Below are 14,235 nucleotides of genomic sequence, written 5' to 3' on the forward strand. Positions count from 1 at the left end.
CTTCAGCAACTAAACCAAATGTAGACAGTCACTCAGTCACCTTGTCTGATTTTACAAATCCTGCCACTGTATATTGCTTTTTGCATGATCTAACACGCTGGGTTAAAATAGCCTCCACTTGCAATGAACCATGTATTTCTGACCCCATTATGTTGTTTGTGCAGATCACTGGCCAACCATAGACTGACGTGACAGATCGTGTTCAGCTATTTCCTGCCCAGCTCCAGTGAGAGGAATGGGCTTTTCAGACATCTCAGTCATGGGCATTGAACATAGGGTTGTGATATAAAGACCTCAGAGCAGTGCTCAACAATCAGTGAGAAAGCCATAACAGCAAACAGTAAAAAGCATAATTGTCACTTGTCTCAACTTGACGGGGAAAATGGCATGAAAAAGTGACTCTCTCTCTCTCTCTCTCTCTCTCTCTCTCTCTCTCTCTCTCTCTCTCTTGTTGCATGATTGCTGTTGCTATAACTTTTTCAGTTATGACAACTTTTGACAGTGCTCTCTCCACCTAGAGGTAGCCAACAGTAGGGCTGGGCGTTTTAGCTGAAAAATGTATCACAGTAAAATGTTTCATTTCAGTTGATATTGATAACTATTCATATTATCACCCATTTGTACAAACCCTGATTACAAAAAATCTAGCTGTATTCAGTTGAATGCAGTACAAAGACGAACTTTATTGTTTTTTGGAAGTTGAAATTCTTTCCCATTCTTTCTGGACTGCAGGCAGGTCAGTCTAGTACCTGCACAAAGTCACACTGCTGTAACACATGCTGAATGCATTGACGTGCTGAAAGAAGCAAAGACGTCTCTGGAAAAAGGTGTTGTCTGGATGGCAGCATATGTCGCTGCAAAACCTGCTGTATCTACCTTTCAGCAGTTACAGTATCTTCACAGATGTGCAAGTTACCCATGATGCCATGGGCACTAACAAACCCCTATGGAATCAATATCAAATTCTGGCTTTGGAACTTTGCACTGGTAACAATCTGGATGGTCCTTTTTCTCTTTTGCCCAGAGAACACAACATCTATGATTTACAAAATCAAAATGTGGACTTTTGAGACCAAAGCACACTTTCCCACTTTGCATCAGTCCATCTTTTCTGCAGCATTTCTGGATGTTGTTGATATATGGTTTTCACTTTTCATGGTAGAGTCTCGACTTGCATTTGTAGATGCAGTGACAAACTGTGTTTCCTCACGCTTGTCAGAAGTGTTTCCAAGCCCAAGTAGTAATATCTGATACAGTCATGTGGGTTTTCAATGCAGTGTCACCAGACAGGTCAAAGTTCACAGGCATTAAATGTTGGTTTATGTCCTTGTTCCTGAGATTTCTCCATATTCTCTGAATCTTTTAATGATATTATGGATTATACATATTATGGATGATGAAATCCCTAAATTCCTTGAAACTGGGTGTTGAGAAACGTGTGTGTGTGTTGAATATTAGTATCTTGTCTTTGAACTGTATTCAACTGTATACAAGACAAAAAGGATTTGCAAGTCATTGCATTCTGTTATCATTTATGTTTTACACAGTATCCCAACTATTTTGGATTTGGGGTTTGTAACAGACCAGGAAAAAAAGGTTGAATTTAACCATGTCATTTTGATTTTAACTGCCTTACTTTGAATTTAACTACAGCAAGGGACACAGTGAACAGACCTGTCCTTTTCTATGAATAAAATGCACACCGTCTGCACTCATTTTCTCACTCCATGCTGTTTCTGTTGTTGTCATGTATCAATGACGCAACTGAACAACGTACCTGTTAAATGAATGGCTGTTTTACATGTCACTCCTAGCGTGCTTCATTATCAAAGGGTATGATAGGCTGTTTATGGGCCAGGGGGAGTGTTCATCACATGCTTTCATGGGAATTTGCATTTAATGCATTAAACCAGAGGTTCTCAGTGCGGGAGATGTGGGCCTCCCCAGGGGAGCTCCAAACTGTTTCAGGGGAGGTTCAGTAGTAATTACTTGTTACATTACTTATCAAAAGCAGATCACATAGAATAGTCTAAATGCATGCCATTTGTTTAAAGAGATAGTTCAGAGATACAGTTTTGGCGGAATTTGACTGTTTTCCCCATATTCCCAGCAGTATAATTAATTCCTTAGGACAGATCTTTTATATGTGTAATCTGAAATTGTAGGTGTAATCTGAAAATAAAACAGCAAAATCAGACTATCTTGACTCAGTAGAAGAAGAATTAGATAGTATGCAGTTCATTTTGTGAAAAAAAGGAAATAACTAACTAAAGGAGAATTAATAAGGTGTTTCTTTCTTTCTTTTTCTGCTCTGAGCTTGATTTGTAATGTAACTCAAACTACTGAATTGAAGACTGATTTCTCCAGATGAGGGAGCTTGAGGCTCAGCTCAGGACCCGCCATCCTTCAGAAACTACCAGCTCTACCACTGTAGCCAATTAGAGCACTCTTTGTGTTGTGACCAGCCCAGCAGGCTTGTTGCGGTCTCATCTGTTCCTTTCTGTGAGATTTGTCCACATCTGAATCATACCTTATGATGTGATTTGTTGTGTTTTTTACAGAGGATACCATTGCTGGGCTCAGAGTCTGAACGGTTTCAAACACACAAGTAGAGCTGAGATTCTGTTGTTTGGTAGGAGAGCTCTTTTTCTCTCAAGTCAAGGTTATATCAAGTTGGTCAAGTCAAATTAAATTTGATTAAGACAGAAAATAAAAAAAATAATCACAATTTGCTTCAGGAAGCTTTACAATCTGTGCAGCATGTGACACCCTCTGACCTGTGGACCCCTAAAAGAGAAGGAAAAATCTCCCCAAAAACCCATTCAACAGGGAAAAAAGGAAGAAACCTCAGGGAGAGCCAAAGAGGAGGAATCCCTCCTCCAGGATGGACGGATGAACAATAGATTTTGCATGTTTAGAACAGAACAGCAAAACCACATTAAATTGAGAATTTGATGACAGAATTTCTGATACAAAAAATTATAAAATGTATGTAAAGAATGTTGTCTCCACCATGGAAACCTGTCACAAAAATCACATAGATATGAACAGGAAGTGTACGATTGCAGTTATGTTGCATAAGTGGTAAAAGGCATTTGTGGTAACTTCTTTAATGTGTCGATCAGAAGAGACGGTTGAATCAAACGTGACCAAGATTCTTGACCATTTGACACAGTTGTCAAGAATTACTGTTATTGGTCAAACTGGTGTGAAGAGGGCCAATGATCAGCATCTCATCTCGCATAGGAACAGGAAATTGATTGCATGACATCCAGTTTTTCACCTCTTTGTTTGTAATTTGCGAATGATTGTCTGCACCTACAAGCAATATCATCTGCATAGCAGTGGAATTTTTTTCCAGAGCCATAAATCTGTTATGTTTTTTGATTTGTCAAATGTTATTATGTGATACTGTTTTGGCTTTGAGTTCACATAATGAAGAAATGTTTTCCTCATAGTAGGAATGTTGTATTTCAGTTTTCTTCTTTTTTCTGTTGAATCCCCTGAATAATATGCTTAGTTTCTCTGTCAGTCAAACTGCATTTGAAGCCCCCGAATCTGAGCTTAAGAACGGCTTTAACCATGGCACTGCCTGATTTCTGTTGTCTTACCACCCAGTTTGGCCCTCATTAGGTAAATTGAGTAATTTAGTAACAGACAAATTGATTGTCCTCTTGACATTGCGTGATTATTACACCAGAATTGGCATTTTGAAGGCCAAGCTGCAGAGACTCTACTGTGCCTAGTGCTTTTTATATCTTATATCTTTTTGTATCTTAGTGAGGTGAAATGTGCGTGATCCATTTGTCTTCCATCTTTGAAGACAGGATGAAACACTGAAGGGCACAGCTATCACCGAAACACCGGCAGCAAGAAGAACCTGGGCTCCTTTGAAAGTCTCAAATCAGCCAAGCCCTGAAAGGTCTCCAAATGGCTGCACTCCTCTTCCCTGCTCACTACTCAAACAGAAGGGGTACTTAGGCACACTGAACCCCATCCAGTACCCTAGTGCTGAATGAGGATCAGAGGACTGAGTGGTGCTGAAGCAGCAACTGCAGAGACTGAGTGTGCCAGTGTGAGACACCCATCACACAAGTAAACGTGCTCGCAGACATTAGCCTCAGTGTCTTTTAAGCAGTAGATACTTTGAAACAGCCAAGACACTGAAGACTGACAAGAGAGCTTTTCAGGCTTTTGAAATTGACTTCAAGCCAGATCTTTAAAAAATATGTAGTATTTCCACATTAAATTGTATGAAATTGCTAGACATATTTTTTATATTTTGTCTTATTATCCCACATGTTTGGAACAATGTTCAAACACAGAGAAATCCATAATTTATTGAAAGTAACAGTGTGTTGCCTGCTAGCTGCAGGATGGACATGATTTCATGTTCCTGAGTCATATTAGATAGATTTTCATCAGCAGTGGTGTTTGTTTAACAGTGAAGATAACAACACCCATGACAGTACTCGACAATGTCATTAAACTACATCTTTTGTTATTGTTTTAACATGAGAGATTATTATTGTCTGTTCAAAGTTACAAAATGTAACATTTCTATATTAAAATGTCTAAAAACAGTAGACTAACTATTTTGTTGAGTTGTGTGGTAGATTAACCACTCGTAATTCTTATTAATTTTGCAAATAAAGGGTTCTTGATTTCAGACAGAGACTGACAACACTGAAACATTGATTTACGTTAGAACAGACAGACACATGGTTTAATCCATTGCTTACACTTTCCTTCCTGTGTCTTTGGTTTTGAAAAAACTACACATCCTCCAAATTCTTTAAGTAAAGACTATTATTGCAGCTTGATGCACACTGCAGAGAAGCACAGATCTTGACAGGCCTGCTGTGCCTTCTTACGATTGCTAAGCTATGATTGAATGATCACTGGTCACGAGAGATATTTAGGTGATAAGTAAACAGTCAATTCAAATGAGAAGTCACATCTGTACAGTTGGAGCTTTTACAGAGACAACAACTAGCCGGCTTTAGAGGAACTACTTTGCATCAGCATTTTATTGTAGGTGTTTGGCAGGTGTATGAGGTCATTTCCTTGCGTGTTGTAATCTGGGTGAACCTGGAAGTAGTGCAACCTTGGGATGTTGTAATGATTGCACAAAATATGAACATTTGTGTCACTGTGTTCATTAAGAAAAATGGCACAATTGGCATTGGCTGAAAGGTCACCAGGTGAGGGAAGAGAATAGCAGGAGGCTCTCTGGAAAACATGAATAATTGCCAAGCTCCTAATTGAGCTGCTGTCCTGATCTCCTTTACAAGTCCTGGGGTCAGGGGATGCTTCACTGTCTTCATCACCAACCTCTCTGGAAGCTCTGTTTAGCAAGAGCTGTATTTAATAAGCCACCAGTAGCGAGAAGGTGTGAAGTCATGCTGACTGCCGCTGGCATTGAGCTGCTGCTGCTGGTCCACTTAGGAAAAATTGCATGTTTTTTTTTTTCTGTTCAATTTTCTCCCAGCACCCCATGTGTTAGTAATGAGCGCCAAATACAGCAGAGGAGAGCAGTGTAATCATTTTTGTTGCTACAGCCTAATGGTATTTTTTTAAAGGTGTATGACGCTGTCTAAATGTGTCCAAATTGTTATTCAGGGTTCTATTTTTGGTGCAGGATGCATAACACAGATTTGTACCAACAAACTGTGGTAGTCCGGAGGTGCGCTGGGATTATTTCCTTGACTGCACTGGTTTGGTATCATGGTGACTTGCCATGTGACTGAGTGGGTGGAGGTGACACTTGTTACATTCATGTGAAGGCAGCAGGTATCTGCTCAAGTCTCTAACTGGAGTGATGTTTCACACTGTCATGCGACTGTTACGCACGGCAGATCTGCTGGTTAGATTTTGTACAATCAGCACCAAACTCTTGTACAATAATCTATGAAACCGCTGGTTTTACATGGACATCAAGCATTTTGTTCTAATTCATTATTCTGTGGTTTCTGTTCCAGTGTAAATGAACGTGCATGTTGGAAATGGATGCACTGAAAATAGTTCACTGTTCCATGAGAAAGATTAAATAAATCAAATTTGTCCACTTCACTCCGAAGCGACTTACTCGTGGGAGTAGGGATGTCATGATCCCACAAATTTAATAGTTGATACTTATAACAGTGAAATTCCACAATCTCAGTACCCATTACCACAGTACAACGTAGGGCTGGAAAGTTAGAGCTGCAATGATTAATCATTTAATCAATCATTACTCAACTGTTAACTTAATCACCAACTCTGCTTATAATTGAGTAATCATTGAGTCATTGTTAATACAGAAAATTTTCTGATTTTAGCTCCTAAACTGTGAAAATTTTCTTTAGTCCTCTATGACAGTAAACTGAAATGTTTGGCTGTGAACAAAAACATTTTCACCATGTTCTGACATTTTCTGGTCCATGAAATAACTAATCAGTTATTTTCTCGATTAGGAAAATATTTTTTTGTTACTTAGTTACTTCTATTTTAGTTATTTAGTTATTTTTAGTATTTTTTCATCAAAAATCTCACTGACTATTTTGTGAAAGGACCAATAGTCATCCCCACAATATTGTTGCAATATCAGCTATACAAATTGATATTGAGGTATTTAGTCAAAAATATTGTGATATTTGATTTTGTCCATGTCGCCTAGCCCTAGTACCAAGGTAAAACAAAACAAACAAACAAAAAAAACAATAATAAAATGGATCAGGTCTATGTCACATTATGAATATGAAGACAGCTATTTCAGATTTTCAGCAATCATTTTTGTGTGTAAAACAGTCAGATCTAACTCAATTAAACTTTAAAAATTATTTCAGCAAAAAATCTGACATACAAAAAAGAAACGGGCATTTTAAGATCTGTATTTCTTTTATTGGTGGCACTGTGGTGATATTGAACTACTAGTTATTGTATGGATCATTGTGATGATAAATGAAACTGCATACTATGACACCCCAAAAAACATTATGAGACACAGTGGCATACAGTTGTCTGCACCACGCCACAGAGCTGATGAAAATAAAGTCCTCAACCTCCACTTTATATAATGTGTCTTCCAGCCGGGTTAGTCAGGATTGTTTGGTGACAAAGATTTTCTTGAAAGTGCCCACAAAAACCATCAACTTAAAACCGAAAGAGCAAAATGCTGTTTATATTGAAATGGTCTAATTTATATAAGTACAAATTGTATATTTCAAACCACCCCAAGAGCCAAAGATCCAGTCACCAGCTCAGCTTATTAAATGTAGATTCATTGTTTGCATTGCTAATTTTCTACACTTACAAAAAGTGCAAAGCTGAAGAGAGAGAACAGACCGCTGTGTCTAGGCGTGTGGGTGTGTGTGGACAAAATCCAACTAAGGTTGAGAACTGAGTAATGATGGAAATAATGTTGATGTGCCAGACAGTGAAGATGCAGTGATGAAGCTTTATAAATGCATAAAAATCTTTAGTGCAACTTGTCTTCCTTCTCTGTGATTGCCTGACATTTTACGTCATCAGTTGAGAGACTTGGGACAAGCTGGACAGTCCACCCTTTTATCACTTCCATTATCTCAGTCGCCACAGAAGAAGTGTTTATCTGTGGAAAGTGAACATTTGGACTTAAAGGGATAGTTCAGCCAAAACTAACAAAAAAACAGTCATTATCTACTCACCCTCATGCCAATGGAAGTCGAGTTTAATTTTTCAGTCCACAGATCACTGCTGGAGTTTCACAGGAAAACAACAGTGCAGAATCTCCCAAACAATTTAAATGAATGGTGACCAGTTTTCAAACCACAAGATCAATTTTAACTCTAACTTGCAAATCAAATTTCAGAAAAATAGAGCACACATCTTCTGACTTGAGTTTTCGAGTGATTGTCCAAAATATAATTTGTCTTGAATAAATGATACTAAGACAAAAGCAATATGAAAATTTCACAATAGGGTAGTTTTAACTATTTGCATCATTTGATTTGAAATTTTGACAGGATGTTACACCACTTTTTCTTTTTTTGCATTTATTGTGGATGCAGGTGACACAAATACAGCTGGCATTAGGGCTCGATTTTATATCTATAATGACATGACACTAGCTATTGTGTTAGATTTTGGGTATCTATATATTGATACAACACAAACCTATTTAAAAATGAACATGGTAGATGCAGGGTAAACACTTGTCTCTGATTGGCTACTCCTGCTCCAAACATGTGATTAATGATTTCATCACTTGAGTCACTCTTAAATTTTCCCTCCTACACTCTGCTGTAAGTAGAAGCTGTAAGTTGATAAATGAGTCTCATTACTCACACTCAGTGACGAACTTTAATTCTTCAGACATCCAGGGCCCAAATTCATCAAACTTAAAGCTCATGAAAACTGAGTTGCAAAACCATCGAAGCATATCTCTATAATGTTGAATACTCACGACTAAATAAGTGACAGTCAAAAGACATTTAAGAATTATTTATGGAAAGTTTAATATCAGATTTTTATTCAAATTTTGTTAAATCTCAGTTGATAAACAGAATTATATACTTTTTTAGAGACCCATCAACAAAAATGCATTTAATTTCTTAAATGAATGAAAAAAAACAAAACTGTTCTTCTTACTTGGACAGAACAGAGTGTGTTGTAGGAACTCATGGCTCATTGTGAGAAAAAGATTTTTTTCACGGCCTTAAAGAAACCTCTGGAGGTCTTTTAAACTTAAGGGCCTTTAAGGTCAAAAGGTTTTTTCTTTCCTTCTCTATCAACTGGAGAGCTGTTACTTTGGATTCATTATCAAGCTCTTTTAAGATACATTTCTTTTTGTGTAATTAAATCTGAATCCAGCATCAAACCTTTTATTCGGATCTGAATCTCTTCACATTAGACCAAAGTTACATCATTTATTTACATAATTGAGCGGACAAAGGAAGTTTGAAAAGCGTAGCACTTTGTTGACCTTTTCTGCGATTTGCATTGGCAAGTGCTGGCTCACCGCACTCATCCACCCTGCCTCAGCTCGCAGGACTGTGTCACAGTCGCACTTTGTCGGTACGCTCATTTCATAGTGAGCGGTGCGCCCACAGTCCCTGAATGCCTGTGTTGATTCCCCGTGTTGGCAAACCCACTCGGAAGTGGAAACCGGGGATATAAGTGCACATTGTCACCAGAGAGGAGGAGGAAATCAGTAAGAGGATTTATAACACTTGAGGATTAGCAGATGCAGATATTTGGTTCAGTTGGAGCCACTAAATAGAAACAGAATCCAACTTGTTGTGAATAGCTGTAGATCGAAATAAACATGACATAGGGATTTGTTAGTTTTAGTGCCAAGTGACAGGAGAGATGAATTTGTTTGACCCAGTGACTCAGAGGTTCCAGTACAGGTGGGTCTAACCACTCAGCTTGCATTATGTTGAAGTTTTGACTGTATTCAAACCAGAGCTGACAAGGAGCAGCAGCTGAAACGATACTTGTATAAACGTAAGTCTGATAAAACCAGTGTATGTTGTTTTCATTATAACACATGGTGTAATGTAATATTTGTGTTTCCTCAATATTAGCTTCAGCCACAGTTTCATAATGTCTAAATCTACCTCTGAAGTTTTTTTTTTTTTTCCCAAAACAACCAATGGGATTTCAAACAGATGTGATCATCATGCAAAACTTTTTGATTAGATCATAGAATTTATACCAAGATCCGTATCGAATCAGTTCCTGATGGGCAGATTCACAGCTGCTGTTCCAGCTGACATGAGGGACTGCTTAGTCACAGTACCAACAACAGTTATCATCTGGTTTGAATTTACCATTTGCTGCTTCTTTTTTTTTTTTTTTTTTACCATTTTTTGCCTCATGTTGACGCATTGCTATACTTTGAGACGTACGAAACAAGCCAGTTTCCAATAAACATGAAATTAATCTCACAAAAACACATTTTCATTTAGAGTTGAAACTGAAATGCTGTTACACAACACAGATTATCAGCATATACACAACTCTCCATGACCTCCCACATTAGTCACATAAGTAGAGCTATGAATTAATTCAGTCGATAACTTTTTTCGAAGGTTCTTCTTTATGAAGAGCACTTGTAATAATTGGCTGTGAGAAAACCATATAAATAGTCATTTTTTCTCTAGAGCTGTGCAGCAAAATGATTGAATGCAAATATTGTTTGACTAGAGAAGTTTTGATACTGCTTGGTACTGGGTTATTTCAATTGATACATTAAATGATTTGAGGACTGGTTTAAAAGTATAAAGTAAAAAAAAGTAGATATATTACCAAAAATATCAATAGTATGGTAAATACTTAAAGCCTTGTTTTATCTTTGAGTGTCGAATACTGAAATAGTCAGTTTTGTTTTGGGCATATAAAAAGTACCATCAGTAAATGAATCAAAGAGTTTTCTTTCCTTTCCACAAGTACATTAAAACATCAAAAACATATAGAATATAATTGAATCATTTTGCACATCAATCCCAAATAAATAATAATAAAAAAAAGTCAGATGACTCATACAGATTTTAGAATTGGCATCAAAATGGGAAAATCTCAATTTTTGTGCAGTTCCAAAATTTCAGCACCTTCTTTTGAATGTAACCTGAATGGCTCTGAGTGTAATTCTGCTGCAATTATAAAGCTCAAAAGCTCAAATAGGTGCTGCTGCCTTTCCGTTGTTCTCTCCCTCTCTCTGTTGGTTTCTGTCTTTGCTCTGTTGCCATGGCACCTCAGCGCCTCACCTCTCCAATCTGTTTTTGTGTTCCTATTTAAGGCTTCGTCACCTGAACTCAAAGCAACGCAGACTACAGCCGCACAACCCGAAGCACCAGATGCAGCACAAGATGAAGTCTTTGGTAAGGAGACAAACCACGTCTTGAGTTTGAATTGAAATCACTCCGAGCTCCCAGTGGTGATCATGCATATTAAAACCATTTGATTTTTTTAAATAGTTCAAATCTTCCAATCTTCATTCATAATGTTGACATTCAGATTTTAGATCAACTTATTTTTTTCTCCATATTTGTTTTATTTAACCCCAGTATTTCTGCACATTTGCACGTAAAGGTAATGTTACACTAATATTATTAGTATTATACAAGCTGTAGAGTTAGATTCCAGTGGTGGCTGCACAAGATTATTTCTGACTTGTGTGATCTAAACACTTTCAGTAACTCCAGGGCATTGTAATGTCCAAAAGTCAAAATTTATTGAAAAAAGATAGACGTAATTATTTCCAAAATTCCAAACAAAATTTTATCTAATTCAGTATTCTGGTTTGAGCTCTATTTGTTGACATTAAGCCTTTTGCTGTCTCATTTGATGTACACAAATGGAGGCAGGTACTTGCATTAACCTGACAGTCTAACACCAATCAGCACCGTAAATTGCATTTATATAACCACAATAACAAGAAATCTATTCCAACTCTGATTTAAAAAAAGATTCATTGTATTAAAAAGTAATTTAATATGACAAATTTATTCAAATGAGGGATTTTATTTCAAAGTAGTTTTTAGGGTAATTACATTGTAAAATGTGACATGTTTTATTTAAAAACCTCAAAACAAACTTTGAATATAAAACAATGACATTCAGTACAGGACAGCTCTCTTGTTTTTTAGTTTTAACTGTTTACATAATGAATAAAAAAAAAATAGTAATCAGCATATCCAGGGAAATCCACTGTTACTGAACAGACTTAAGAATGGGTGCCCCTCTTAGAAACACTAACACCATCAATATAATCTCTTCTAATAGTCTGCAGTTCTGTCAGTAATCTCCTGTGAAACAGTGTGTATCTTATAGCACTTATATGTCTACTTGCTAATCTGCAAATCTAGGCTCAATGGAGAGGAGCACTGATGCACAGCCAATATAAATATACAATCAAAGTAATGTAAATTAGCAATGATCAATTTGAACTGCAAGATTATGATTATTGGGTGAGCTTCTTTTTGAATTTGAGATGTCATAACAGCTCAGCTGTAGAAGTTGTTTTCTGTCCAAATAAGTTTATGATTGGATGAAATATAGATTTTGTGGTAGGTTCTTGCTGATGACTCATAAAGCACTGAACCAAGAAATACAATGGATCCTGTAATGACGGCTTTAAATTTACATTGTCACAGTAGTTCCTTTAACTCAACTATCTTTACTCAATATTTGGGGTTTTTTGGCAACTATGGGAAGCTCATACTTTGCAACTTTGGCTCAGAAGATGCTGATCCTGCATCATGACATTTATTTGGAATGAGCAGTCTGGCTGGTGAAAAGTTAGCAACTATGAATCATAAATGAAACTTCGTGGTTTTCCTCATAGAGAGAAAATCTCAGAAGTCAGCGTTCTATGCACCCCAGAAGTTTCTTTTCTGGCATGTTGTTGCTCTTGGAGAAGTTTTCCCTCAGTCACAACCATTGTGATGAGTTCGGTGTGTCAGGACAGGGTTGAAAAAGAGGCTTTGTAATACTGCGGCTCAGCAGATGAGGGCAGAGTTTGGTGCACTTAAGAGGGCATTTGTTGGTTGGCACTAAGTTAATTGATTCCAGTGCTAGATGTGTATCCTGAGGCCAGAAGTAATTCGCAATTGTTTGTGCAAATTTTCTGAATACTTCTCTGTTAATCAGGCAGCTGCTCTGATTTAATTCTTAACAGAGCAAACCAGATTGGATTTTCTGCTGGGTATATACTGTAACTGAACCAAACTGTATGCATAATATATCAAGCTTTGTAAAATAGTGTAGCAGAAAAGTTCAATCAAGACTTGGCTTAAATTACAAGTTTAGAAGACCTTTCCCATGAAATCAACACCCCCGATGTCTTTGTTTTTTGTAACTGTGAATGAAACCATCAGTGTATCTGAGGCTTCCCGTTGGTTCTTGTGAACTTTCAGGATAGGTGCTGAGTGAAGACGCAGCCTCAAGCACCTCCTAGGGTGAAGGAAATTATTTTTTCTCTTGCCATACAGTATGTGCTGTGGCCAAACACCCTGGAGCCAAACATCACTGATGTAGAGTGTGTTCCAAAAAAGTGAGCATGCAAAGTCATGAGGAGAGGAACGATAAGTTTGGGAGAGGGAAAGTCGGTCGCTGGTTCTGCAAGAGAATAAAACCCTCAAGATAACATTTGTCGAGGACGAGCTCAAGAGATAGGGGGTGGAAGACAAGCGCAGTCTGTTTTCTCCTCTCTGTGTCAGTCTCGATTGTTTTCAGGGTGAGCTGAGGTGAAATGCAAGAGAGGGGAAGGATTTGTCATGTGTACTATCTTATTGACTAAAGTAGCTACAGTACAGCTCAAGACATGATAGTTACAGTAGCTTGTAATTGCTTGTTTGAGTATTTTTTTTAAGCTTGTACCAGCATGAGGTGTAAACAGCTGATGTCAGAACATGTTTGGATTAACTCTGTTGATATCCGGTGTTATTTGCCAGTATGCAGTATCTTTCAAAAGCCAGTTTGAGGGTTAAAACATCCAGAACATTACGATCACTCCCTGCTTCCCGGTTAAGCCAACATTAGATCCAGCAACTAAAGCAAAGAGCTGTCAACTCTGCTCAACTCATCAGTAGATATCAAAACCGTCACCTTGCCAGATATTATTTACAAGCAGTTTTCATTATAAAGTCAATTTTAAATGGCTGTTATCAATAAATATAATAGCACTTTTGAGTTTCATATTTAAAAATAGTTGAGTAGCTAATGTCACACAGTCTTATTAAATGTAAACTAAATGGGTCAATTTCTCCTCATGGAAAAACAAGCCATGTTTAATTAAAAGTGTAAGTAAAAAAGAGCCCTAGGAGGACATTAAAACATTAGTAATTAGCCAGTGCATAAATTCTTCAGATTATTATCATGTAGAAACAAGATGAGATTGTAATTATGCTCATACCACGATTACCTTCATTTATACTACAGTTTATGCAAGCCAGGAGTTTAATTAGTGGAAAACATCAGAATCAGAATTCAGCTTGCCACTGGACCTAACAAACTTTCTCGGGGCTGGCTGGGCTGATGCTGACGCTGTTGACTCGGTGGAGCAGATAATGTTAGCAAGCTCTTCTTCATTACCATCACCTCCGATTGCAAGGTAATGTTAATTTGCGGCAGTTGGAAACATCAGGGGTTAAATGTCACTGTAGACCCTGAGAATATATTACTCTGTAATTAATACTGCTGCTGCTACTATTACAGGGCCCAGACTCAATAAGGACCCCTATGAATCCATAAGATAACACCCTTCTTACC

At 37.5% G+C, this 14,235-nt stretch overlaps 1 protein-coding gene across 1 annotated transcript in view; it reads left to right on the forward strand.

Annotated features, from left to right (window-relative positions):
• The window catches only part of LOC146321124 (myelin basic protein-like), a 60,890-nt gene that overhangs the window by 22,336 nt on the left and 24,319 nt on the right, over positions 1-14,235 (forward strand). Inside the window, exon 3 of the mRNA XM_084726161.1 lies at positions 10,763-10,844. Coding sequence (XP_084582287.1) covers positions 10,763-10,844 — 82 coding nt within the window. The remainder of the gene's footprint in view (positions 1-10,762; positions 10,845-14,235) is intronic.

Source organism: Lutjanus erythropterus, chromosome 9, assembly GCF_056507025.1.
Source record: "Lutjanus erythropterus isolate fLutEry1 chromosome 9, fLutEry1.hap2, whole genome shotgun sequence".
Lineage (NCBI taxonomy): Eukaryota > Metazoa > Chordata > Actinopteri > Lutjaniformes > Lutjanidae > Lutjanus > Lutjanus erythropterus.